This window comes from Rattus rattus, chromosome 10 (genome assembly GCF_011064425.1).
Source record: "Rattus rattus isolate New Zealand chromosome 10, Rrattus_CSIRO_v1, whole genome shotgun sequence".
Classification (NCBI taxonomy): Eukaryota; Metazoa; Chordata; class Mammalia; order Rodentia; family Muridae; genus Rattus; species Rattus rattus.
Window position 1 is genome coordinate 56,472,102 of NC_046163.1, and position 24,684 is coordinate 56,496,785.

Genomic DNA, 24,684 nt, shown 5'->3' on the forward strand with positions numbered 1-24,684 from the left:
GAAGATCAGCGGATTAGCGATCCTCAGTGTTGACCTCCAGAGGAAGATCAGCGGATTAGCGAGCTCTCCTCATTGTTGGCCTCCAGAGGAAGATCAGCGGATTAGCGATCCTCAGTGTTGGCCTCCAGAGGAAGATCAGCGGATTAGCTATCCTCAGTGTTGGCCTCCAGATACCAGGTGGCAAAAGAAGAATCTGGAACAAACTTTTGGCATAATAACCTTCAAAGAGATCCTAGTGTGTTGTTGAAATATTTAGTCCCAATCCAGGGTTTCTATCCTGCCTTTGCTCATTCACTTCCTGGAAAAAAGACACAACCTTCATATTTACAATGAGCCTTAAGCAGCATAAGAGCCAGGCAGATATCTACCCTCTATATTGTTAGAACCTACTTTCCTATCAATAACCCTGAGTTATTACTGTGTGTCTTCTGGGCTTCTCTTGCCTCCAATTGACCAGCTCTCATGCTCATGGGTTTTTGTTGTTGTTGTTGTTGTTGTTGTTGTTGTTGTTGTTGTTGTTGTTGTTGTTTTGGACTCTTACCCATGGCATCTTCCTCCTTCTTCACCACCTTCTTCTCCTCATGGTTCTCCTCTGACCTCAAGCCTAGGAATCCTAAACCCCACCTGTCTCAGTTAGGGTTTTACTGCTGTGAACAGATATCATGACCAAGGCAACTCTCATAAGGACAACATTTAATTGGGGCTGGCTTACAGGTTCAGAGGTTCAGTCCATTATCATCAAGGCAGAGACATGGCAACATCCAGGCAGGCATGGGCAGAAGGAGGTGAGAATTCTACGCCTTCATCTGAAGGCTGCTATTGGAAGACTAACTTCCAGACAGCTAGGATGAGGGTCTTAAAGCCTAAGCCCACAGTGACACACCTACTCCAACAAGGCCACACCTATAAATAGTGCCACTCCCTGGGCCAAGAATATTCAAACCATGACACCACCTATGTCTATTCTGCCCAGGTATTAGCTGTTGACATCTTTACCAATCAGAAATAACATGAGGACAAGGTCATATAGCTTTACTTCAGTATCCACACAGACTCTAGGTCCTGGGGGCCTGCACTTAGCATCATAATACACAAACCAAACCTCAATACCAACTCATTCAAACCTATGTCAGCCTTTTATTCCAAAAAAAAAGAGAAAGGTCTGAAGAGTTGACTTAGCAGTTAAGAGCACTGGCTGTGCTCTTCTGGAGGACCTGAGTTCAATTCTCTGCATCCACGTCGTAGCTCAGCACCACCTATAACTCCAGCCCCAAGGGATGAAACACCCTCTTCTGACATCCTTAGGTACCAGGCATGCACATGGTACACAGACATATATTTATGCAAAACACTCACACACGTGATGTAATTTTATTCTTAAAAATAAAAGAAATATTTATTAGAAGTGTTTTACTTGGGACCTTATAAATAGCAGCCAGCTCACAGTATTGTAGGAATTTGAATTTATAGTAGCTGTGTGAGTTACTCACATGAGATCTGAAAAGAAAAGTCTGAGTTAAGTAATTATCTTTATCAGGCTGGCCTCTGGGGGTCACCTTTTTTGTTAATTGACAGTGAAGGTCCAGCCTAACAGTAGGCAGTACCAATTTCTAGGTTTAGGCCCTGGACTGTTTTATGTGTAGAGAGGGCGGAGCCCAGGAGAACATGCATTGACTCTCACCATTCTTGACTTTGGGCGTGGCCCTGGTTCCGGCTCCTGCTTAGGCGTCCCTGCAATGATGGATTATCACCTGGAATTTTGATCTAAAAAACAAGCCCTTTTCCCTTGAAGTTACTTTGGCTAGAGTTTTTGGTCACATGAACTGGGGAGACACGTTTCTGAATTAGAAAGAAACAGATGTCCCAAATCAAACATTTCTGTCCCAATATGAGAAAAGTAGCTGAGGGCTGAGAAGGGATTCCATAGTATTGTCTTTCTTCTCTTACATATCAATGTTGATTCTAAAAACTTGTGATTATGAAATATTTATAGCAGGATTTTTTTCATAGTGGTTACACTTTCTACCAATCTTTGACATATTCAGTCTTTCAGCATTTCAATGCTCAGAGGGTAGAGAGTGCCATTTCACTTCAATATTGTATACAGACATCCTGTTTCAAACTTTCAGTGCTGGGGCTCAATCCCAGGACCTCACACATGCTAAGCACATCCAGCCTCTAGCTCTGATATATTTCTTGTTTATGTCTTCTCTTTAACCATGACTCTTCCTATGTCTTTGTACTTAAGAAATGCTTTTTCTAGATTTAGCCTTTTTGTGTTGTTGTTAATCCATAGAGATAATATCTGGCTTTGAGTAAAGTCTACTTAGATGTAGTGTTAATCACTGCTATGGCTTGATTAAATTAAGATTTCTATTTGAGAGGCTGGAAAGATTGCTTAGTGCTTAAGAGTGTTTGCTGCTTAATTATGAGGACCAGAGTTTAGATCCAAGTATCCATACTGGGCAGCTCTCAAAGGCCTACGACTAAAAGTGAGAAGTCTTATGTATTTGTTTGGCCTCCTCAGGCACGTGAACACCTGTGAGAATATACTCATATGGACACCACACATGCACACACACACACACACACACACACATTTGCGTGCACATGCACATACACACTAGACCCTCTCTGGAGGCAAGGAATAAAAGATAATTAGTATGGCTTCTTCTCTCCTTTTCCAGGCAACCTGTGCATGCTATTCAAGTATTCTACCACTGAGCTGCACCTCCCTAAAGCAATGTTTATTATGTATCTAGCCCACCGGTTCTTTGGTCCTTTGTTTATCCATTTTTGCCCTATTTTAAATTGACCATGAAATGTTTTTAGTATTTTATGTTGTCTCACATACGAACCTTTTAAAATAGGATCTGTTTTGTGGCAGCTGTTCTTGGATTTAGAATAATCATCTTTAAGCTACCAAAATTTAAGTTTGAATAATTAGGGCACATTCCAGTAGGACCTTATGACTATCCCTTTCTATTTTATACCCCAATCCTTTGTATGGTATAATTCTACTTCTAAATATGCTATAAATCTCATAGCACATTGTCATGTCAATATTTTACTTCAAGTAACTGTATTTTATAGAAACTCATAAATATAAATATAAAATGATAAAAATTAAAAGATGTTTATTGTTGTTATCTTGTTGTTTCATGGGATATTTGGGTTTGATGGTTTGTTTGTTTTTTGAGAGAAGGTCTCACTATATAGGCCAGGCTGGCCTCAAACTCAAAATCTCCCTCAGCTTCCTAACTTCTGAGATTGTCAGTGTACATCACCATACCTACCCAGCAAAAGGGATAAATAAATAAGCAAGAAAGACTGATATATTTAAAGTTTTAAAAGAAATGATGTTTATTCTTTCTACTGCTAGAAATATCAGAAAAAATCGCTAGATTTCTTTTCATAATTTGTAATAATGATGTGTTTTTATTTAATGGAATTCAATGCATGAAGTATTACTCTGAAATACACTAAAAGAAAACTTGGTAATTACTTCCTTTTCTTGTTACTTTTGGTAGTTGGGGTGTAAACCAGGGCGTGTGCGGCTGTCGAGTTTCCTTCCCAGTTTCCATTCTCCATTCCCTGTACAGTAAAAATAGAAGACAGGAATTGATAGACTGCCTCTTGCCTCTCTATCACTGAAGATTTCTTTAACTTGTTTTCCTTTTCCAGCTTGCATCAAAAAAAAGCTTATTGTTTGCTTGGTCAAAAGATGTAGTTTACGCTGGATATACTAATCTTAGATTTCTGGTATTCACGACTATTTCAAAGCTAAAAGATGTTCTAAAGCTTCCCCCCGGTGACACCCTGGAAATAATGACTGTTGAGTACTTGTGGCACCCGCGGGAGGTCGCTTTTATGCTGTCCCACTGCACAGACTGCTCGACTATCAAGGACGTTCGCATAGTGCTGTTTAATTCAATGTATTCTAAATACGTGCTCCAGGACTTTGACATACAAGTGGCCAAGGAGACCAAGTTAGACTGTCGCTTTCTTTTATCAGCCATGCCGGATATGATCCTGTGGGATGGATACAGCACTTACTATAGCCACAATAATTTCACCGAAGTTGGAATTATTGAGACAGACTCAGGAAACACCAATTTGTCATTGATATCAGAGGGCAGCAAAGTCCACAACGTCGTTGCAGGTAGGGAGTTCTCTACTCTGCTGAAGTATTCTGGGTCTCATGTTAGTAATATAGAAATTGTAAATGTCCAATATGTGGGACTTTTGATGGCTACTGCTGTATATCAAGCACCTAAAGCTTAATAGAGCTCACTTTTTGGTCAGCATTAAACTCTACCTTTAATTCTTTTTAAAACCTATTTTAAATGATGGTTCTTAAACTCTTTAACCTCCCTTGTAAGCCACCACCCAGCAGAGGTAGTGGGAAAGAAAGGATACAGGGGAAACGGGTCTGTTTAGAAATGATTCTCTGAAGCAACTCCGGTCTATGTTGTCTGGAAATTGATAGTTCAGTTCACAGGTCATTAGGCAGCACAGTTCAATCCACTAACAAACACTTCATGGACACACCAGCAGTCTAGTTTGGTACACTCAGGTTAGCAGCAGTGGTGACATGGCCCTGGGGAGACAGCCAGGCCTCAGCCTTGGCTCGAGTCAACAGGAGGGACCAACAGGAGCACCAGGAGAAGTTCTCAGCTGTGCCTCTCTCATCAGAGTGAAGATCAGCGAAGACTCGAGACCCACAAGCATTGCACAGCTAGCTGTACCAGCAAGCCAAGCTTCTGTCTCTGTCACTTGGTTGAGTCCTATTTATACCCTCCAAACATCACCGATCCTTCACGTGTCTCGTGTCAGCACACTTTCTCAGCAGGTGCATCCAGCCAGCCCAAGTCTACAGAGTCCCAACAAGTGGAGCTCCACTGCAGACCAATACATGCGTGTTGTTAGCAAACAATCCTTTGTCACATGTCCTTTCACCTGTTTGCTTTAGCAGAATATCCTTTCTCTTGTGTCTGCTTCAGCTAAAAGTTCCTTCATGAGTCTGCTTTAGTCTTTCACCAGTGTCCACGTCAGGAAAACACTCCCTAAGTCGTTAACCCCAGCCAACACTATTGACTCTCCAAAGAAGCCTTAAGTTTCCACTTCATTAAATCATGATCCCATGGGCAGAAGGGCAAACTCAAAAGTTTCATTTCACTTGATTGCCAGATGCTAAGAAAATGGTAGATATATTTGTTGCAGTGAGTGGTGTTGTGCTGTTGAATGTTCCTTAAGTTGACACAACTAAGCACCTCAATTTGTAGCCTCATCTCATAACCCTACAAGTGAGGAGCTAGAAATCAAGGTGCCAATAGGACATGTTCTTGGGCAACCTGCAAAGGAGGAGGGGGTGGGGCAGTCTCTTAATTACTGTTTTTTGTTTTGTTTGTTCTGCCTTTACTTGTCTCACACACACATCAGTGTCTCCTGTTACCACACTGTGTTTTTCACATGTGCCTCTGTTTTCATGTCCTCTGATCTTTCTTTACAAGTGTATCATATAGTATTCATGAATAAGCACAAATACACAAATTCATTACCCCCTACAGCACACAACTCAGACACAGGACATAGTCAGCCATAGTGGATTAGGGGCCAGCTGTATCTAACTTTATTTTTTTAAAAAAAAATCATGAGTTTCCTGCACCCAAATCCTGTGGGGAAGAGAGCTGACCATCCAGGAGTGCAGACATCCCGAGGACGCAGGACAGACTGCCACCTCTGCACACCTCGGCCCACATCCCTGGTCCAAAGGAAAACTGCACAGTGCCTCTGGACAGAGGGATTTAGGAACCCACAGTTCTGCTCTGTGCCCAGGACTGAACTGATCCCACCAAACAGTCCCCTGCACCCAAATCCCATGGGGGGGTGAGTGCTGGAACCTCAGAAGTGTGGATACTCCTGAGAAGTCAGAGGAGAATACCTTCTGCCCACAGTCCAGACCCAAGAGGGAATTGCATAGTGCCAACTGTGCCCTCTGGGTGCAAGGACCTACATGAGCAATCAGGGGCTTTGATTCCCTTTGATTCCTGCCCGCGCCTAGAGCTGGAAGACAGTCTCCAGGTCTCCAGGAGTGCCACCACAGCTGAGAGCAGAGCACCTGTTCTCAGGAAAGGCTGAAAGAAAACAGGAAATCATTTCTAGAGGAGTGCTGAAATAGAGGCCTACAGCAGGGCCAAGTCACTCCCAGAAACAACAAGACAAGCAAACACCAGAGACAACCCAATGGCTAGAGGCAAGCGCAGGAAACTAATGAACAGAAACCAAGACTACTTGGCATCATCAGAGCCCAGTTCTCCCACCAAAGAAAATACTGGATATCTAAACACACCAGAAAAGCAAGATTTAGATTTGAAATCACATTTTTGATAATGATGATGGAGGACTTTAAGAAAGACATAAAGAACTCCCTTAGAGAAATTCAGGAAAACACAAGTAAACAAGTAGAAGCCCTTAGAGAGGAAACACAAAAATCACTTAAAGAATTACAGGAAGGGGTTGGGGATTTAGCTCAGTGGTAGAGCGCTTGCCTAGCAAACGCAAGGCCTGGGTTCGGTCCCCAGCTCCGAAAAAAAGAAAAAAAAAAAAAAGAATTACAGGAAAACACAACCAAAGAGGTGAAGGAATTGAAAATGGAAATAGAAACAATAAAGAAAGCACAAAGGTAGACAACCTTGGATATAGAAAACCAAAGGAAGAGACAAGGAGCCGTAGACACAAGCATCACCAACAGAATACAAGAGATAGAAGAGAGAATCTCAGGGATAGAAGATACCATAGAAAGCATGGACACAATTGTGAAAGATAATGTAAAACACAAAAAGCAACTATTCCAAAACATACAGGAAATCCAGGACACAATGAGAAAATCAAAACTAAGGATAATAGGTATAGAAGAAAGTGAAGACTCCTAATTTAAGGGGGCAGTAAATATATTCAACAAAATTATAGAAGAAAACTTACCTAACCTGAAGAAAGAGATGCCCATAAACATACAAGAAGCTTACAGAACTCCAAATAGATTGGATCAGAAAAGAATTTCCTTCCATCACATAATAGTTAAAACAGCAAATGCACAAAACAAAGAATATTAAAAGCAGTAAGGGGAAAAGGTCAAGTGACATATAAAGGCAGACCTATCAGAATTACACCAGACTTCTCACCAAAGACTATGAAAGCCAGAAGATCCTGGAAAGATGTCATACAGACCCTAAGAGAACACAAATGCCAACCCAGGCTATTGTATCCAGCAAAACTTTCAATTAACATAGGTGGAGAAACCAAGATATTCCATGACAAAACCAAACTTACACAATATATTTCTACAAATCCAGACCTACAAAGGATAATAGATGGAAAACAACACAAGAAGAGAAACTACACTGTACAGAAAGCAAGAATATAATTTCCTTGCATTGAAACCAAAAGAAAGACAAACAAACATAATTCCACCTCTAACAACGAAAATAACAGGAAGCGACAATCACTATTCCTTAATATCTCTCAACATCAATGGACTCAATTCCCCAATAAAGACATAAAATAACAGACTGGATAGGTAAAGAGGACCCAGCATTTTGCTGCATGCAGAAAACACACCTCAGAGACACTACCTCAAAGTAAATGGCTGGAAAACAATTTTCCAAGCAAATGGCCCTAAGAAACAAGCTGGAGTTGTCATTCTAATATCAAATAAAATTGACTTTCAACCAAGAGTCATTAAAAATAAGGAAGGACACTTTATGTTCATCAGGGGAAAAATCCACCAAGATGAACTCTCAATCCTAAATATCTATGCTCCAAATGCAAGGGCACCTACATTCATAAAAGAAACCTTACTAAAGTTCAAAGCACACACTGCACCTCACAATAATAGTAGGAGATTTCAACACCCCACTCTCATCACTGGACAGATCATGGAAACAGAAATTAAACAGATGTAGAAAAACTAACAGAAGTTATAAACCAATTGGATTTAACATATTTATAGAACATCCCATCCTAAAAGAATATACCTTCTTCTCAGCACCTCATGGAACCCTCTCCAAAACTGACCATATAATCAGTCACAAAACAGGCCTCACCAGATACAGGAGGATAGAAATAATCCCATGCATCCTATCAGATCACCACGTACTAAGACTAGTCTTCAGTAACAACAATAATGACAGAAAGCCCACATATACATGGAAGTTGAACAATGCTCTACTCAATGACAACTTGGTCAAGGAAGAAATAAAGAAATTAAAGCCTTCTTAGAATTTAATGAAAATGAAGATACAGCATTCCCAAACTTACGGGACACAGTGAAAGCAGTACTAAGAGGAAAACTCATAGCTCTGAGTGCCTGCAAAACGAAACAGGAGAGAGCATGTATCAGCAGCTTGACAGCACACCTTAAAGTTCTAGAACAAAAAGAAATAAATAAACCCAAGAGGAGTAGAAGGCAGGAAATAATCAAACTCAGAGCTGAAATCAACCAAGTAGAAACGAAAAGAGCTATACAAAGAACAAAACCAGGAACTGGTTCTTTGAGAAAATCAACAAGATAGATAAACCCTTAGCCAGACTAACCAGAGGTCACAGAGAGTGTATCCAGATTAACAAATTCAGAAATGAAAAGGGAGACATAACAGAATCAGAAGAAATTTAAAAAAAAAATCATCAGATCCTACTACAAAAGCCTATATTCAACAAAACTGGAAAATCTGGATGAAATGGACAATTTTCTAGACACATACCAGGTACCAAAGTTAAATCAGGAACAAATAAATCATCTAAACAACCCCATAACTCCTAAAGAAATAGAAGCAGTCATTAAAAGGCCCCAACCAAAAAGAGGCCAGGTCCAGATGGGTTCAGTGCAGAATTCTATCAGGCCTTCATAGAAGACCTCATACCAATACTGTCCAAACTATTCCACAAACTTGAAAGAGATGGAGCACTACCAAATTCCTTCTATGAAGCCACAGTTACTCTTATACCAAAACCACACAAAAACCCAACAAAGAAAGAGAACTTCAGACCAAGTTCCCTTATGAATATCGACGCAAAAATACTCAATAAAATTCTTGCAAACCGAATCCAAGAACATATCAGAACAATCATCCATCATGATCAAGTAGGCTTCATCCCAGGGATGCAGGGATGGTTTAATATACGAAAATCCATCAATGTAACCCACTATTTAAACAAACTCAATGATAAGAACGACATGGTCATTTCATTAGATGCTGAGAAAGCATTTGACAAAATTTAACACCCCTTCATGATAAAAGTCCTGGAAAGATCAGGAATTCAAGGTCCATATCTAAACATAGTAAAAGCCATATACAGCAAACCAGCAGCTAACATCAAACTAAATGGAGAGAAACTTGAAGCAATCCCACTAAAATCAGGGACTAGACAAGGCTGCCCACTCTCTCCCTATTTATTCAATATGGTACTCAAAGTCCTAGCCAGAGCAATCAGACAGTGAAAGGAAGTCAAAGGGATACAAATTGGAAGGGAAGAAATCAAAATATCACTATTTGCAGATGATATGATAGTGTACTTAAGCGACCCCAAAAGATCCACCAGAGAACTACTTAACCTGATAAACAACTTCAGCAAAGTGTTGGGATATAAAATTAACTCAAACAAATCAGTAGCCTTCCTCTACTCAAAGGATAAACAAGCTAAGAAAGAAATTAAGGAAATGACACCCTTCACAATAGTCCCAAATAACATAAAATATTCTTGGTGTGACTTTAACCAAGCAAGTGAAAGATCTGTATGACAAGAACTTCAAATCCCTGAAGAAAGAAATTGAGGAAGATCTCAGATTGGAAAGATCTCCCATGCTCATGGATTGGCAGGATTAATATAGTAAAAATGGCCATTTTGCCAAAAGCAATCCACAGATTCAATGCAATCCCCATCAAAATTCCTACTCAGTTCTTTATAGAGATAGAAAGAGCAATTTGGAAATTCATTTGGAATAACAAAAGACCCAGGATAGCGAAAACTATACTCAACAATAAAAGAACATCTGGGGGAATCACCACCCCTGACTTCAAGCAGTATTACAGAGCAATAGTCATAAAAACTGTATGGTATTGGTACAGAGACAGGCAGGTAGATCAGTGGAACAGAATTGAAGACCCAGAAATGAACCTACACACCTATGGCCACTTGATTTTTGACAAAGGAGCTAAAACCATCCAATGGAAGAAAGATAGCATTTTCAACAAATGGTGCTGGTTCAACTGGAGGTCAGCATGTAGAAGAATGCAAATTGATCTATTCTTATCACCCTGTACAAAGCTTAAGTCCAAGTGGATCAAGGACCTCCACATCAAACCAGATACACTCAAACTAATAGAAGAAAAACTAGGGCAGCATCTGAAACACATGGGCACTGGAAAAATTTTCCTGAACAAAACACCAATGGCTTATGCTCTAAGATCAAGAATCGACAAATGGGATCTCATAAAACTGCAAAGCTTCTGTAAGGCAAAGGACACTGTCATTAGGACAATCGGCAACCAACAGATTGGGAAAAGATCTTTACCAATCCTACATCTGATAGAGGGCTTATATCCAAAATATACAAAGAACTCAAGAAGTTAGACTCCAGAGAGCCAAATCACCCTATTAAAAAATGGGGTACAGAGCTAAACAAAACATTGGCTGCTGTTTCAGTGCCTGGAATCTCTCCTTTGGGTCTTGTGTCCGGAACCTGTGGATTAATCCTGAATGTGGTGCCTAAAGCTGGGTTTCATGCCCTGCCATGGGATGGGTGGAAGAGATTGCATAGCTTTCTCGGCTCATACTTGAGGTTTAATTAAGACACAGAGACATGCACAGAGTTTACGGCTGTTGGCCTTTTGCTAGGGCAGAATCTCAGCCTCTAAGTTAACCGGACTTCTCTGGTACTCCATCTTTCCAAGTAGTTCTCACTGCAGGCCTCCCAGTTCCCTCCCATCTTCCTTCCAGTTTCCTTCTGCCTCTGTCCAGGTCTCCTTTGGTCTCCCTGCACCCTTGTGTGCCCAAGAAATCCTGCCCATACTTTCTGCCCTAGCTCCAGTGACCAGGTCTTTATTATGTAAAGAGCCATGTTCACTACTCAACTAGGAGGCTGGCAAAGGCCACTCACCAATCAGCTTGCCTTCTTTTTTTCAAAGGCAGGTGAGGAAGTGACATTTACATATCCTGTTAGCTGAGTGTTGCCAGCTTCAAATAACAAGAATATACCTTTTCAAAAACAGAAAATACAATATTTGTGGGTCACCCCAACAATGGGGAGTCTCTGAGAAGGCAATGAGCAGAGCTGGGGTGGGGGTGACCTTCATTGGAGAAGCCAGGGTATTGCAGCTTTCAGAGATGTAGATTGTGTGCCAAGAACAACTGCAGGTAATGAGTGTAACCAGCTCCAGAGAGGCCGGGCAGGCTGAGGAGTTCAAGACCATCTCAGTAGCACAGCTGCCCCAGACTTTTGGGGCCCACATCCCACTACCACAATGGGCCTCAAAAGCTGGGAATACTGCTGAAGGGGGATTTAACATCTGCCTTGACATCTTTCACATTTTTCTGTCCTCATCTTTCTCTCTCTTGGAATGGGAGTGCTTATTATGTGCTAATGTCCCTTGAAAGTACATATTTTGTTCATGTTTGCAGCTAAGAGTTTGACTCTCGGAAGAAACTAAACTTGGAACATTTAAGACTGGGATAAATGTGAAGAGATAGATTCAATGTATTTTAATTGTAAGATGGATAGACGTGGTCTTTGTAGGGAGAGGGCAGTTCAATAGTAGTAGACTGCGGGGGTTTAAGGCTGAATGCTAAGTTGTCAAGAAGTGGACTTTGATGGTTAATTATGATCGCCAAGCTGACTAAGGAATGCCTAAGGATATTGGTACTTGCAGGTAAGATTAAGGGGGAATGCATCCTCCGAGTGCTGCAAGGCCATCCCATAAGTTGGAGACCCAGATGAAGTAAAAGGGGAAAACACCCCACTGGGCGGGCATTCTCTCTGAACTCATCCATAACTGTGTCCAGGACGCTGAAGCAGCTCAGTAGGTCACCTTAAAGGTAATTCAAACAAGCAAACGCATGAAAGAAAGAAGTAAATAGCAAGAAAACCAACATGGATGAAAAATGGAGCAAGGAAAGTGAGATTTGGAGAAAATGGAAGCGTGGCGATGTCCCCGGTGGACAGTAGACCAGACCAAGCAGAAAACAGGATGTCAGAGGCTGAGTGTAAAGTTAAAGACATACTGCATTCAGATGGCAAAAAAAACATGTGTGAGAGACTGTGTCATTATACAAGAAATTATCTTCATTAAGTCTACTTCAATAAAACAGCACGATTTACGATTTACTTAATATAACACATACCAGGGAGAACTCGTTTACTGCCAAGTTTGATCTCCGGACCCCACATGGTACAAAGAGAATAAATTGCACAGATTGCCCTCTGCCCCCTAGATGTGTGCTGCAGCTCAAGCACATGCCATACATATACGCACAAGTAAATCAACTTTAAAAAACTAAGTAAGCATTTCTCTGTCTTCTCTCCAGATACTACTGGAAATATTTTGGTAAAAATGGAAAATAATGATTTGTTCTACATCAAGGATGGCATTGCAGAAATAGTTCCGCTATCGAGGTGGGTAAACACGACAGCAGAGACGGCACTTGTGCTTGACAAATCTTTTCAAGTAAATATATTACACTATAATCAAAATCTCGACGAGAAGTACCAGTTACGTCTACAGTCATATCCGTTGGTTCTGGAGCTACAAAGTAAAAATAAAGGTTTGGAAGACATGTGCCCATATCTGACATTTCAACACGACGTTCACAGTCAGTTTTACCATTTAGACAAAGGAGATAGCCTGACAGTTTGGACTCAAATAGTCTACCCAGAAAATCGGGGTCTCAATACTCTCGTGGATTACTATGGATCAAATATATTAACCTGGACTCAAAACACTGAGTACGAGATTGCATCAGGATTCTGTACTAAAAGTACGGTAAGTTGGTATGTTTTTTAATTCTTTATTTGGGGTTTGAAAAACATTAGGTTTTTTGGGGGGGGTGGAGGGGGTGGTTGTTGCTGTTGTTGTTGACTCCTGAGCCCAAGGGAGCCATTGGACTCTGCACACCTGTAAGGAATTGTGTAGATTAGGTTTGTTTCTGGGCATGCCCATGAGACATGTTTCTTGATTAGGCTAATTGAAATGAAGAGGCTGAATTGTGGATCCCAACAGGGTTTTGATCCAGATATAGGCAAGTCAGAAAACCTTGTGTTTTTTGCCCACCTGCCTTTGCTCTCTCTGATGAATTTTTCTACCGGTTTCTGATGCCTCCAGTGTCGTCGCTGATTGTTAGAACCCAAATTGCTTGTCCTTCCAACATGGAATGAAAAACAGCAGCTCTCCGGGAAACCTGCAAACTTTGAGTATCAGAATAGGCCTGCCGAGGCATCCAGCCTCCTAGATTGCACAGCTGTCGGTCTCTCAGCCTCTTCATATGAGGACAGGCATGGTTGGACAGGCTCTGGGTATGCGTGTCATGTCAGACATGTGGAAGAAAGAGGACAACCTGGAGTGTGTCCTCATCTTCTACCTTGTTTGAGGTAGACTCTCCGACTGCTCCTGGCTGTGCACACCAATGTGGCTAAACCACAGTTCTTGGGGTTCTTCTGTCTCCACTTCTCATCTTGCCACAGAAAGACCAAACTCAGATCCTCATCCCCAGTGAGTGCTCTCCCCGCTGAGCCACGTCCATGTCCCCAGCACTTGTAATTTTAACTCTTAACCATCAGGTGGGCTTTCCGGTTCTTGTCCGTGCTTCCTGCGGTTTTGTACAACACAGGTAGAGGTAGGTTTTGCATGGAACTTGGGGCTGTGAAGCTCATTCTTTCCATCAGACATCTCGTCAAGTACGATATCTGCACCTATCACTTCCTTCCCGTCTCTTATAGCTCTAACTGGTCGCATGTTAAACTTCCTCAAACCCTTCTCTGTGAGTCTTCTACTCACTTGTGCATCTACTTTGTCTTCTTATCTCTCTGGGATGCATTTGTACAACATCTTCTAGTCGGTTTTCCACACCAGTACTCCTCATGTCTGACCTGTTACTACCATTGTATCTGGCATTTATGAAAATATCCATGTGTTTAAGTTGTGTTCCTGTATTCAGTTTAGCTGTGCTATTCCTTATGGAAGACTCTTCTCTGTTGTTTTTAAAATGCACTAATATATTTAGTAGCTGGCTGTTTATTCTGGAAACACCAACTATTCCTTCACTATTCATACTATTGGTTTTAAATAGACTATTACATTCACAAAATATACTTCTTATTATTTTCTTTTCTCTTTTCTTTTCTTGGATATTTTCTAGCAAATGTTATCCCCTTTCCTAGGTTCCCCTCAGGAAACCCCCTATTCCATTCCCCTCCCCCTGCTTCTATGAGTGTGTTCCCCCACCCACCCATCCTCTCCCTCCGGCCTCCCCATCCTGGCATTCCCCTACACTGGGGCATCCAGTCTTCACAGGACCAAGGGCCTCTCCTCCCACTGATGCCCAACAAGGCCACCCTCTACTACATATGCGGCTGGAGCACTGGGTCACTCCATGTGTACTCTTGGTTGGTGGTTTAGTCCCTGGGAGCTCTCAGGGGTCTGTTTGGTTGATATTGTTTTTCTTCCTATGGAGTTGCAAACCCCTTCAGCTCCTTCAGTCCTTTCTCTAACACCTCCATTGTGTACCCCATTCTCAGTCTGATAGTTGGTTGTGAACATCAGCCTCTGTATATTTCGCAGGCTCTGGCAAAGCCTCTCAGGAGACAGCTATATCAGGCTCCTGTCAACATGCACTTCTTGGCATCTGCAATAGTGTCTTGGTTTGGTGACTGTATATGGGATGGATCCCTAGGTGGGGCAGTCTGTGGCCTTTTCTTCAGTCTCTGCTCCACACTTTGTCACTGTATTTCCTCCTGTGAGTAACAAAATATACTTCTAAGAAGATCTGTAACATAGTTTCAATGCTTATAATCTAAGACAATATATGTATTTGGGCATCATTTCAAAGACAGTCATCATCGAAACTTGGACACTGGAGACTATGGTTACATTTCATAAAAGGAAACAAAAATTCGGAAACTATTCATAAGCAAGTACATTCTCATCAGTTTAACCAACTCTTGACTCATAAGGAAAAAGAGTAGTTTGCAACAGAATACGGGGATAAATCTGATCACAGTCCCACTGAACTTCACAGACTGCAGCTTTATCAGATTGAATATTTTGTGGTGTTCCCCTTAGTAGCCAGCATCTATCTTATCACCAAGAATTTCTAGAGGAACCTAATGTGTTCTCATCAAAACAGATTACCAAGAACCACATTTACATGATCTCTTCCTAAAGACTATACACACCTGTGTGAACACAGAGACCTGCCCAGAAGCAGCATGTGGATTTGAGTTTTGTACTTAGTGTACATGTATGTGCAGGGCTGAGGAAGTTCGCCCCACTCTCCTGTCTGTTCTGTGATTGGTCTTTACTCCCAGTCAACCATGCCTCATGAAATGTGGAAGATGATATTCCAAGTTCCAACAGGAAATGAGAGAGGAACAGACTTGCTACAAGGGTTTTTTAAATCACTCAAAAGACAACAGAAGAGAGGGTCCTGGCAACTAGTCTACCTGTAGATAGCAACTGAAGACTTGTAAAAGGCTTCACAGAGATAAGCACTGGAAAGCAAAATTACATTATAGTCTTTGCAGCTCAGGAAATAAGTAAATAATCAAGACAAGCGTGCTGCAGTGAAAAAAGCTAAGTGATGGGTGGTGGGAAGTATGGTCAAGATAATTTAAAATTAAAAGGGACTAGGGAGCGGACTCAGTCAGTGAAGTGCTCACCCTACAAAGCACAAGGACATAAGTTTGGTCCCCAGAACCCACATTTCCAAAACCCAAGTTTGGTAGCACATGCTTTAAATCCCAGCATTTTGTTATTAAAGACAGAAAGATCCCTAGCTGGAACTCACCACCAGCCAGCCTGACCTACTTGGCAAGCCCCAGACTAGTGAGAGAGGGGACAGTCTGGAGAATCCAGGCACCATTCCTGGCACCTACATAGTCGCTCCCAACCATCTGTAACTCCAGTTCCAGAGGATCTGATGCTCGTTCTGGCTCTGAGGATACTGCATGCATGTAGCACACATACATACAAACATGCATGTAGCACACATACAAACATGCATGTAGCACGCATACATACAAACATGCAGGTAGACACATAAAAGAACAAAAGATTATTTTAGGAACGGGAATGGTACCTGAGGAATGACACCTGAGGTTGTTCTCTGGCTTCAACAAGCAACATGTACATACACACACACCCCAAATTAAAGGAGAGTAAAATGTAACAAAGGAAAATAATGTATACATAATTGAGATTTTACAAGAGAAAAGATGTTGGGGGTGGAAGAGGACAAGTAATAGCTCAGGCTGTGAAGTCATTTTTCACCAAGTCCGATGATCTGAATTTAATCCTCAAGACACACACGGTAGAGGGAGAGAACCAACCCCTGCAAGTTGTCCTCTGAGCTTTACATGTATCCCACGCACACTGCTGCCCCATGCCTATCACACAGAGAAACACATACACAGGATAGATAGATAGATAGATAGATAGATAGATAGATAGATAGATAGATAGATAGACAGACAGATAGATAATAGATAGATAGATAGATAGATAGATAGATAGATAGATAGATAGATAAAAATAAACCTCAAGAATATTGTTTTTCTTACTCAAGATTTAAATGTCTAAAAGTATACAATGTGTCTTAGAAGAACTTGGTCGGGGTTGGGGATTTAGCTCAGTGGTAGAGCACTTGCCTAGGAAGCGCAAGGCCCTGGGTTCGGTCCCCAGCTCCGAAAAAAAGAACCAAAAAAAAAAAAAAAGAAGAAGAACTTGGTCTACAGTGATGAGCAGTGGGAGCAGGTCTGGTGTTTCTAGACCTACAAACCTAAATGATACTAACTTGAGGTCCCTTTCCTACCTTTTCTGCTCTACAGAAACTTTTCAATTTTCTTTTCAGATAACAAGGTTTTTTCAGACAACCAATTATGAATCAGTAAGGAATTACTATGATTTAGAGTAAGTATGTACTTTAAATGTTCTTTGGTTTTTTGATATGTATGTTTTTTTTAAACGAACTCACACCCTTTTAAGTCTCCAAATTTCAAAACCCTTTGCATGCCCCAATATATGAGAAATTAGTATTTACCCTTTAAAATGTAAATGAATTTTATAAATGAGTGGAAAGTCGTCTAAAGGTTCTTCTTCTCGCCCCTGAAGATGGCAAGACTGCCCCATCTTAGCTTGCCTTGCAACTGTAGCAGACAGCTGAAGCAACTAGATTCAAAGGAGAACGGTTAGTCTGAAGTGTTGAGTCACACATGAGAGACTCCATTGCTTCTAGAACTGTGGCAAGGCAGTAGCAGCAGAACAAGAGTAGAACATGATAGATTCCATGAGTCAGCTACCAAGGAGGGAAAAAAAAAAAACAAGGTCCACATTTTCCTTTAAGGATACCAACCCCTAAGGTTCTTATCCAAACCCAACAGGCTGCTTCTTAACTCTATCGTTTCCATGCCTGTTTGACCATTAATTCCCACCTGAAAGTCACTACATGCTATCCTCAATCAAAGGGAAGAACTCCCCTTCCTGTGAACAGAAAGATGGAGTACTTGCATATCAGAACCCATTTCCAGTGACCAACACCAAACAAGGAACGCATGAGAAAATCCCAAGTGCTAATGAATGCTGCTAATAAAATGGGGGCCAAGCAGTCAGCTGAATCAGCACAGTGCCTGCCACATACACATAAGGACCTGAATTTGGGCCTCCAGCACCCACATAAAAGCTAGGCATGGTGGCACATGTCTGTAACCCTGGCACTGGGGGCAGGGAGACACAGGACAGTCCTTGGAGCTCATTGGTTAGCCAATCTAGTCCAATCATGAGGTCCTGGTGCAGTAAGAGACCATGTCTCAAAACTTAAGGTAGACTGTGATCAAGAAAGACATCTGATGTCAACCTCTGGCCCCCATTACCACATACATGTATGTACATATGCATGTACATTCACCTGTGTGCTATATATATATATATATATATATATATATATATATATATCTTATGAGCACACACACAGACAAATGCACACACACACACTCACACATACACACACACACACACACACACACACACACACACACACACACACCACAAAGGAGGAAGAAAAGACAAGATGGCAGAGCAGTGGCCAGAAAGAACTATGAGGAAATGCTCCTTGTACACAGTTGTCAGAAGAGGTACTATTACCCCTCATTGTTCACCCTTTGGCTCTTCTGGGTTCGTTGGTTAGTTTGATGTGCTCTGGATTCATGTGGAAGATGGTGTCTGAACATGCCTTTGGAAGATCATCATGGTTAGGTTAACTGAGGAGGGAAGACCTGGCCATTCCCAGGAGTGCTGGCTGGTTTTAGGTCAACTTGACACAGCTGCTAGAGTCATCTGAAATGAGGGAACCAAGATGTCCCCATAAGATCCAGCTATAGGACATTGTCTTAATTAGTGATGGGGGAGGGTCCAGCTCATGGTGGGTGGTGTCATCCCTGAGGTGGTGGTCCTGGGTTCTATAGGATAAAGCAGGCTGAGCAAGCCATGAGGAGCAAGCCAGTACGCAGCACCCCTCCATGTTCCCTGCATCAGCCTCCTCCTGGGGATTTCTGTCCTATTTGAGTTCCTAACCTGACATCCTTCAATGATGAATAGCGATAGGAAAGTATAAGCTCAATAAACCCTGTCCTCCACTTTGGTCATGGTGCTTTGCTTAGGGGGCTTTATCCCAGCAGTAAGAACCCTGACTGAGACACCTAGGGTGGAAGAAGGAAAAGGTAGGCAGGTACAAGCATCCACCCTTCTCAGCTCCCTGACTGTGGGTGTGGCAATCCACTATTTCAACTCCTGACAGCCTTGACTGCCTCATGAAGATGGGCTGCACCTAAGGCCTGCGAGCTCAGGCTCCACTCCCCTTTAGTCGATTTGGTCAGGGCATTTTATCACAGCCACAGAAAAATCACTCTTGGACCTATCAAAGGTATTGGTACCCTTAGGGATTTTTGGATTTTTGGATGTTTGCTGAGAATTACATAGCAGACCGCACATAAAGTTATCTAATGTACTTTCTTTCCCCTAGCCCACCCTAGCACCCCCCAAAGTAGAATCTTGTCAGGACATGAAATGTCTGCATCGTGCCCTCAGATGTTCTGTGGCTGTTGTTTTGCAACCTCTACTTTGCCCAAACAGTAAATGATCTGTGTACACTTGATGACTAAGAAAGGCACCATAGATAACCTTTCTTGGTGTTCAAATCGGTTTGCACACTTTAATGTGGTTAGGAGGTGAAATATTCTTCATTGTTTCAAAGGTGTTGCCAATGGGGTAGGAACCCCTATGGGCAAAAGGAAGAACGCATTGAGGAGAAAGCACCTGGTGTAGAACCCCAGGATTCAGGGACTCAGGATACTTGCAAAGGGCATGAGATCCCCCCCTAAAATGCTGGTGGATGCTCACTTCTGTTTCCTGCTATGCCATGCATCTGGTCAAGGTGTGGGTGGGCTCCAAAGAAGGGAGCAGAGTTCAGCAGTACAGCAATGGAGAGCTACCTTGATGGACTTAGCTGTCCTGAGAGCTTCTTTATCTCCTCAGAGGGAGTCAACCCCACCATGCAATAGGACTTCACATGTGTTCTACATGAAGACAGATTCTTGTCACCTGTTCTCATTCTACAATAACCTATGTGGATTGTTTCTCTTAGAAAAAACAACACAGGTCTCACACTTATAAAGATACGACCTAGTGAATATACAAGAACATGTCCAACAGTCATACCGGTAGGTGCCATGGGGTGAAAAATCAATTTTTTTTTCTTCAAAATAATATATAGTCAGGGGCTGGGAGATGGGTCAGTGGGTAAAGCTATTGGCACACAACATTAAGGACTGGTGTTTGAATCCTCAGAACTCATATTCATGCTGGGTGGGTACAGCAGCACACCTGAAATTCCAGCTACGCTATTAAAATGAATTTCCTATTAATAACACAGAGTTAGTCCTCACTATGTCCCATCTGGGCTGCTCTAACTCGAATTGGCCAGCCCTTGTTTCCATGCTTTCTTGACTCCTAACTCATGGCATCTTTCTTTCTCCTTTCTCCACCTTCTTCTCTCCTCATGGTCTTTTCCAACCCCAAGCCTAGGAACACCATCCCTGCCTATCTCAATTCTGTCTAGCTATAGGCTGTAGGTATCTGTATTCACCAATCAGAAATAACTTGGGAGCAAGGTTACGGTGGGTCCTGTCTAGGTGTGGACTCTCTTGTCTCTGGGGCAACCAGGCCTTGGAGACCCACATTTAGCATTACAGTACATAACAGACCAAACCTCAACAAGGAACAATCCTGCCCTGTCCCCGAACTGAAGAGAAATGGTTTCACTTAGTTCTGGGTCAGAAAGTCCCAAGCACATCTAGAAGGCCATGTGCCTTCCCTGCAGCTGTAGTTTCCTTAGAAAACAGGCTTTTGCAAGCTTCCTCTTCTTACAGCTCCTTTTCCAGGTCCATCTTCAAGACAACTCTGATTTCTAATCCTAGCTGTGGTCACTGGTCCAAGGTTTGTGATTTTGACAACACAGACCAGGATGAGGACGGGGTATTACAAGTGAAATCATCATGGGACCGACACCATTTGTCCCGACCATGACAAAGTTGAGGAATTGAGCTACCCTTTGATGGGGATTGGGATGGCTTAATAAACATCAAAAGGCCGGGCTGTGCTTCTGAACGTATTTCAGAGGGGAAGGTGGAATGATTGTAGTTTATACAGGATGTAAGTCAGTTTTGCTGGGAGAATAAACTGCATCCCAGATGGTTAGCAGATGGAAACCAGGCACTCCCCTTGTAGGGTAGGCCTCAGACAGAAGGTTTTATGAGGCAGGGGAGAGAGAACCAGACCCCTGGCTCTGACAGAAACACGGACAGTTCTGCAAAGTTGAAGGCAGTCATCTGCTGTTTTATTCTCCTTTTGACCTGCTATATTTTCAACCTTGTCTTTTATTTTTTAAAAGATCTATTTATTATATATATAAGTACACTGTCGCTGTCTTCAGACACACCAGAAGAGGGCATCAGATCGCATTACAGATGGTTGTGAGCCACCATGTGGTTGCTGGGATTTAAACTCAGGACCCCTGGAAGAGCAGTCAGTGCTCTTAACCACTGAGCCATCTCTCTAACCCCAACCCTGTCTTCTTAAGCTTTCTTTTAAGGCTGACACAGTCATTATTTTAGCTACAGAAGCTGTGCCTAATTTTTAGGCAATATGATTCTAAATATTGACAGAGTAAAGTGTTGGCCAAGGGTTCTTCCTTAATGGCAGAGATTCATGAAGTTAACCTTCTTTCAACTTTAAATCCAGTGTGTCTGGTAGGAAAAGCAAAAAAAAAGTCTCTTTTCAGAGCATAGTCATAATTCTACCATATCCTTTGTGGTAAAACATTGGATTTCCTCAACAATGGAGGGACTCGGGCAAATACAATATATTTATCAAATCGTGGTCAGGCAAAAAACAGGAGGATTAATTGAGTCCAAGAGTTCAGGAACAACCTGAACAATGTAACAAGGTCCTATATCCAAAGTAAAAAGAGTATGTATATATATATATATATATATATATATATATATGTGTGTGTGTGTGTGTGTGTGTGTATGTATATATCATATATATCATATATGATAGATATATCTTATACACACATCCCATCAGATTGCAATAGATTTTTTTTTCTTTTTTTCGGAGCTGGGGACCGAACCCAGGGCCTTGCGCTTGCTAGGCAAGTGCTCTACCGCTGAGCTAAATCCCCAACCCCTGCAATAGATTTTTGTACATGTGTGTGTGTGTGTATATATATATATATGGGATATATACATGTATAAAGTATAAATGAATTTGGGCACATGTGTTTGTGTGGTCACAACTATGGAGGGGCAAGATTGCTGTCAGGTACCTTCTCAATGCATTCCATTCCACCTTACATATTGAGATGGGGTCTCTCCCACAGCAGAGAGTTTCATTTGTTTCTTTGAATGTTACCCCTTTCCACATAGGGTGTCCGCGTGATGACGCTTTCTCGCTGCGCTCCAGAGTGTCACCTCTCACAGTAGGGCAGACACTGTACCAGCTGCTAGGCTCCCATGTCTACAGGTAGTTTATCGTCTTTAAACAAATAAATACGGATGCTGGGATGCACGAACACATGGTTTCCTGTAATGATAGCATGTGCGAGGAAACAGTAGGATATCACACATGTGAGGTGAGGACATTTAAAACAGACAACAGAGGCCCAGTATGAAGCCTGACAGTAGTTGACCTGTTAGTCCTCTGACTGCACATAAGGGTAGGGGAAACCAGAATGAGCAAACCAAGAGAGGCTACTGCATGCAAGGCCATTCGATTCCCTGGCAGGGTTCCCTTTGAATTAAGTACATGAGAGATGATTGCTGGCAGAGTCTACCATGCAGGCTGCAAGCATGGAGTTGGGAGGGCCGCAGCAGCAGAGGCTCAGCCCCAAGATATCTCAGTAGGTATATGCAAATATTATAAAATCCGGGACCCTCCTGGTAAGCATTTCAGATAAGGGAAGAAATTAAGTCTGTGTTTCTAATCTAAACTAGAACCACCACTGGCTTGAACTCTACCTCAGATCATGCAAGTCAGACCCGCTGAGCTTACTTTGTAAAATTACTTCATTTGTAGGTGTTCGAAATTAGTGTTGGCTGCGACCCCACTAAATACATTCAAGTACAAGGGTAAGTATATCGTTGGGTCTTACTCTGTTGAGGTTTGGTCTTTTGCTACGTATCGTAATGCCACATATTGGCCCCAAGGCCTGGTTGCCCCCAGGGACAAGAGAATCCACATGCAGACCCAAGTAACACTATGTGACCTTGCCCCCGCAACTTATCCCTGATTGGTGAATAAAGACGCCTACAGCCTAGAGCTGGGAAGAATTGAGGCAATTGTGTTGGTCTAAATGTGCTTGGGCCAAGGAGTGGCACTATTACCAGGTGTGGTCCTGTTGGAGTAGGTGTGGCTTTGATGGAGGAAGTGTATATCACCATTAGGGTGGGCTTGGAGACCCTCCTCCTAGCTGCCTGAGGATGCCCAGTCTGTTCCTGGCTTCCTTTGGATGAAGATGTAAAATTCTTAGCTCCTCCTGTGCTGTGTCTGACTGCAAGCTACCATACTCCCCACCTTGCTGATGATGGCCGGAACCTCTGTAATCTGTAAGCCAGCCCCACTTAAATGTTGTCCTTAGAGTTTCCTTGGTCATGGTGTCTCTTTACAGCAGTAAAACTCTAAGGCAGAAGTTGGTACCAGGGACCGGGTTATTGCTGTGATAGGCCTGATCATGTTTTTGTTTGGAGAAGTGTGACTTTGGGGACGTAGGATTTGGGAAGCAGTGGAATGTTTTAAGTGGGGCGTAATGGGCCATCCTAGTCGGAGCGTGGTGCTGAGGATGACTTTATCTGTGCAAACTTGGCCCAAGAGGTTTTAGTAAGTGGCCTAGAGACTTTTTTTTAATATTTTGGTGAAGAATATATTTCTGCTTTTACCATTGTCTGAAGAGTCTGCCTGAGGCTAAGTGAAGACATTTAGAGTAATTGCCTTGATAAAGGAAGTCTCAAAACAGCTGGGTATGAATTGTGTCACGCGCTTACTAAAGTCGACTCTCATGAAGAACGTTTTAATGCAGAGGAGCAAGCTGAGAAGGGAAAAGTACAGAATACCCGCTTCCGGGGCACTGGGGAGTAGAATGGAGCTGAGTCCCACACTCAAGGAGACACCACATATGTGGAGTAGAGATCTCAGTGAGAGGTCCCACCCTGCTGAGCTTATATTGCTCATGCTTTTGCAGTGGAACAAGCGACTTGGTTATTGCCAAGTTCATTTAGACTCTTAATCAGAAATGAACTACGGCCCAGACATGGAGAACACAGCTGCCATCCAGATGTTTAGGCTGGAAGCTGGAAAACACAGGATTTTGATCCAGGTCTTGAGGATTAGTGGCCAGGAAGAGCCTCAGCCTAGGCATAGGCACACACCATTTTTTTAGAAATAAATTTTACTTTTACACTCCAGATTTTATTCCCCTCCCAGGTCACCTTCCAACTGTTCCACATCCCTTCTCCCCCCACACTCTCCCCTCTCCCCTCTCCACAAGGATGTCCCCACCCCCCATCTCCCACCAGACTGCTAAACTCCCTGGGCCTCCAGTCTCTTGAGGGTTAGGTGCACCTTCTCTGACTGAACCCAGACCTGGGAGTCCTCTGCTGTGTATGTGTTGGGGGCCTTACCTCAATCAGCCCGGTACGTGCTGCCTGGTTGCTGATCCACTGGATGGTTTTAGTTCCTTCGTCAAAGATCAAGTGACCATAGGTGTGTGGGTTCATTTCTGGGTCTTCAATTCTAGTCCACTGATCTACCTGCCTGTCTCTTACCAATACCGTACAGTATTTTATCACTATTGCTCTGTAATACT

General features: G+C 42.4%; 1 protein-coding gene across 1 annotated transcript in view; it reads left to right on the forward strand.

Moving 5' to 3' along the window:
- The window catches only part of Catspere (catsper channel auxiliary subunit epsilon), a 117,312-nt gene that overhangs the window by 52,666 nt on the left and 39,962 nt on the right, over positions 1–24,684 (forward strand). Inside the window, exons 6-10 of the mRNA XM_032914676.1 lie at positions 3,685–4,162; positions 12,583–13,037; positions 17,119–17,177; positions 19,906–19,981; positions 22,899–22,951. Of these exons, the coding sequence (XP_032770567.1) occupies positions 3,685–4,162; positions 12,583–13,037; positions 17,119–17,177; positions 19,906–19,981; positions 22,899–22,951 (1,121 nt within the window). The remainder of the gene's footprint in view (positions 1–3,684; positions 4,163–12,582; positions 13,038–17,118; positions 17,178–19,905; positions 19,982–22,898; positions 22,952–24,684) is intronic.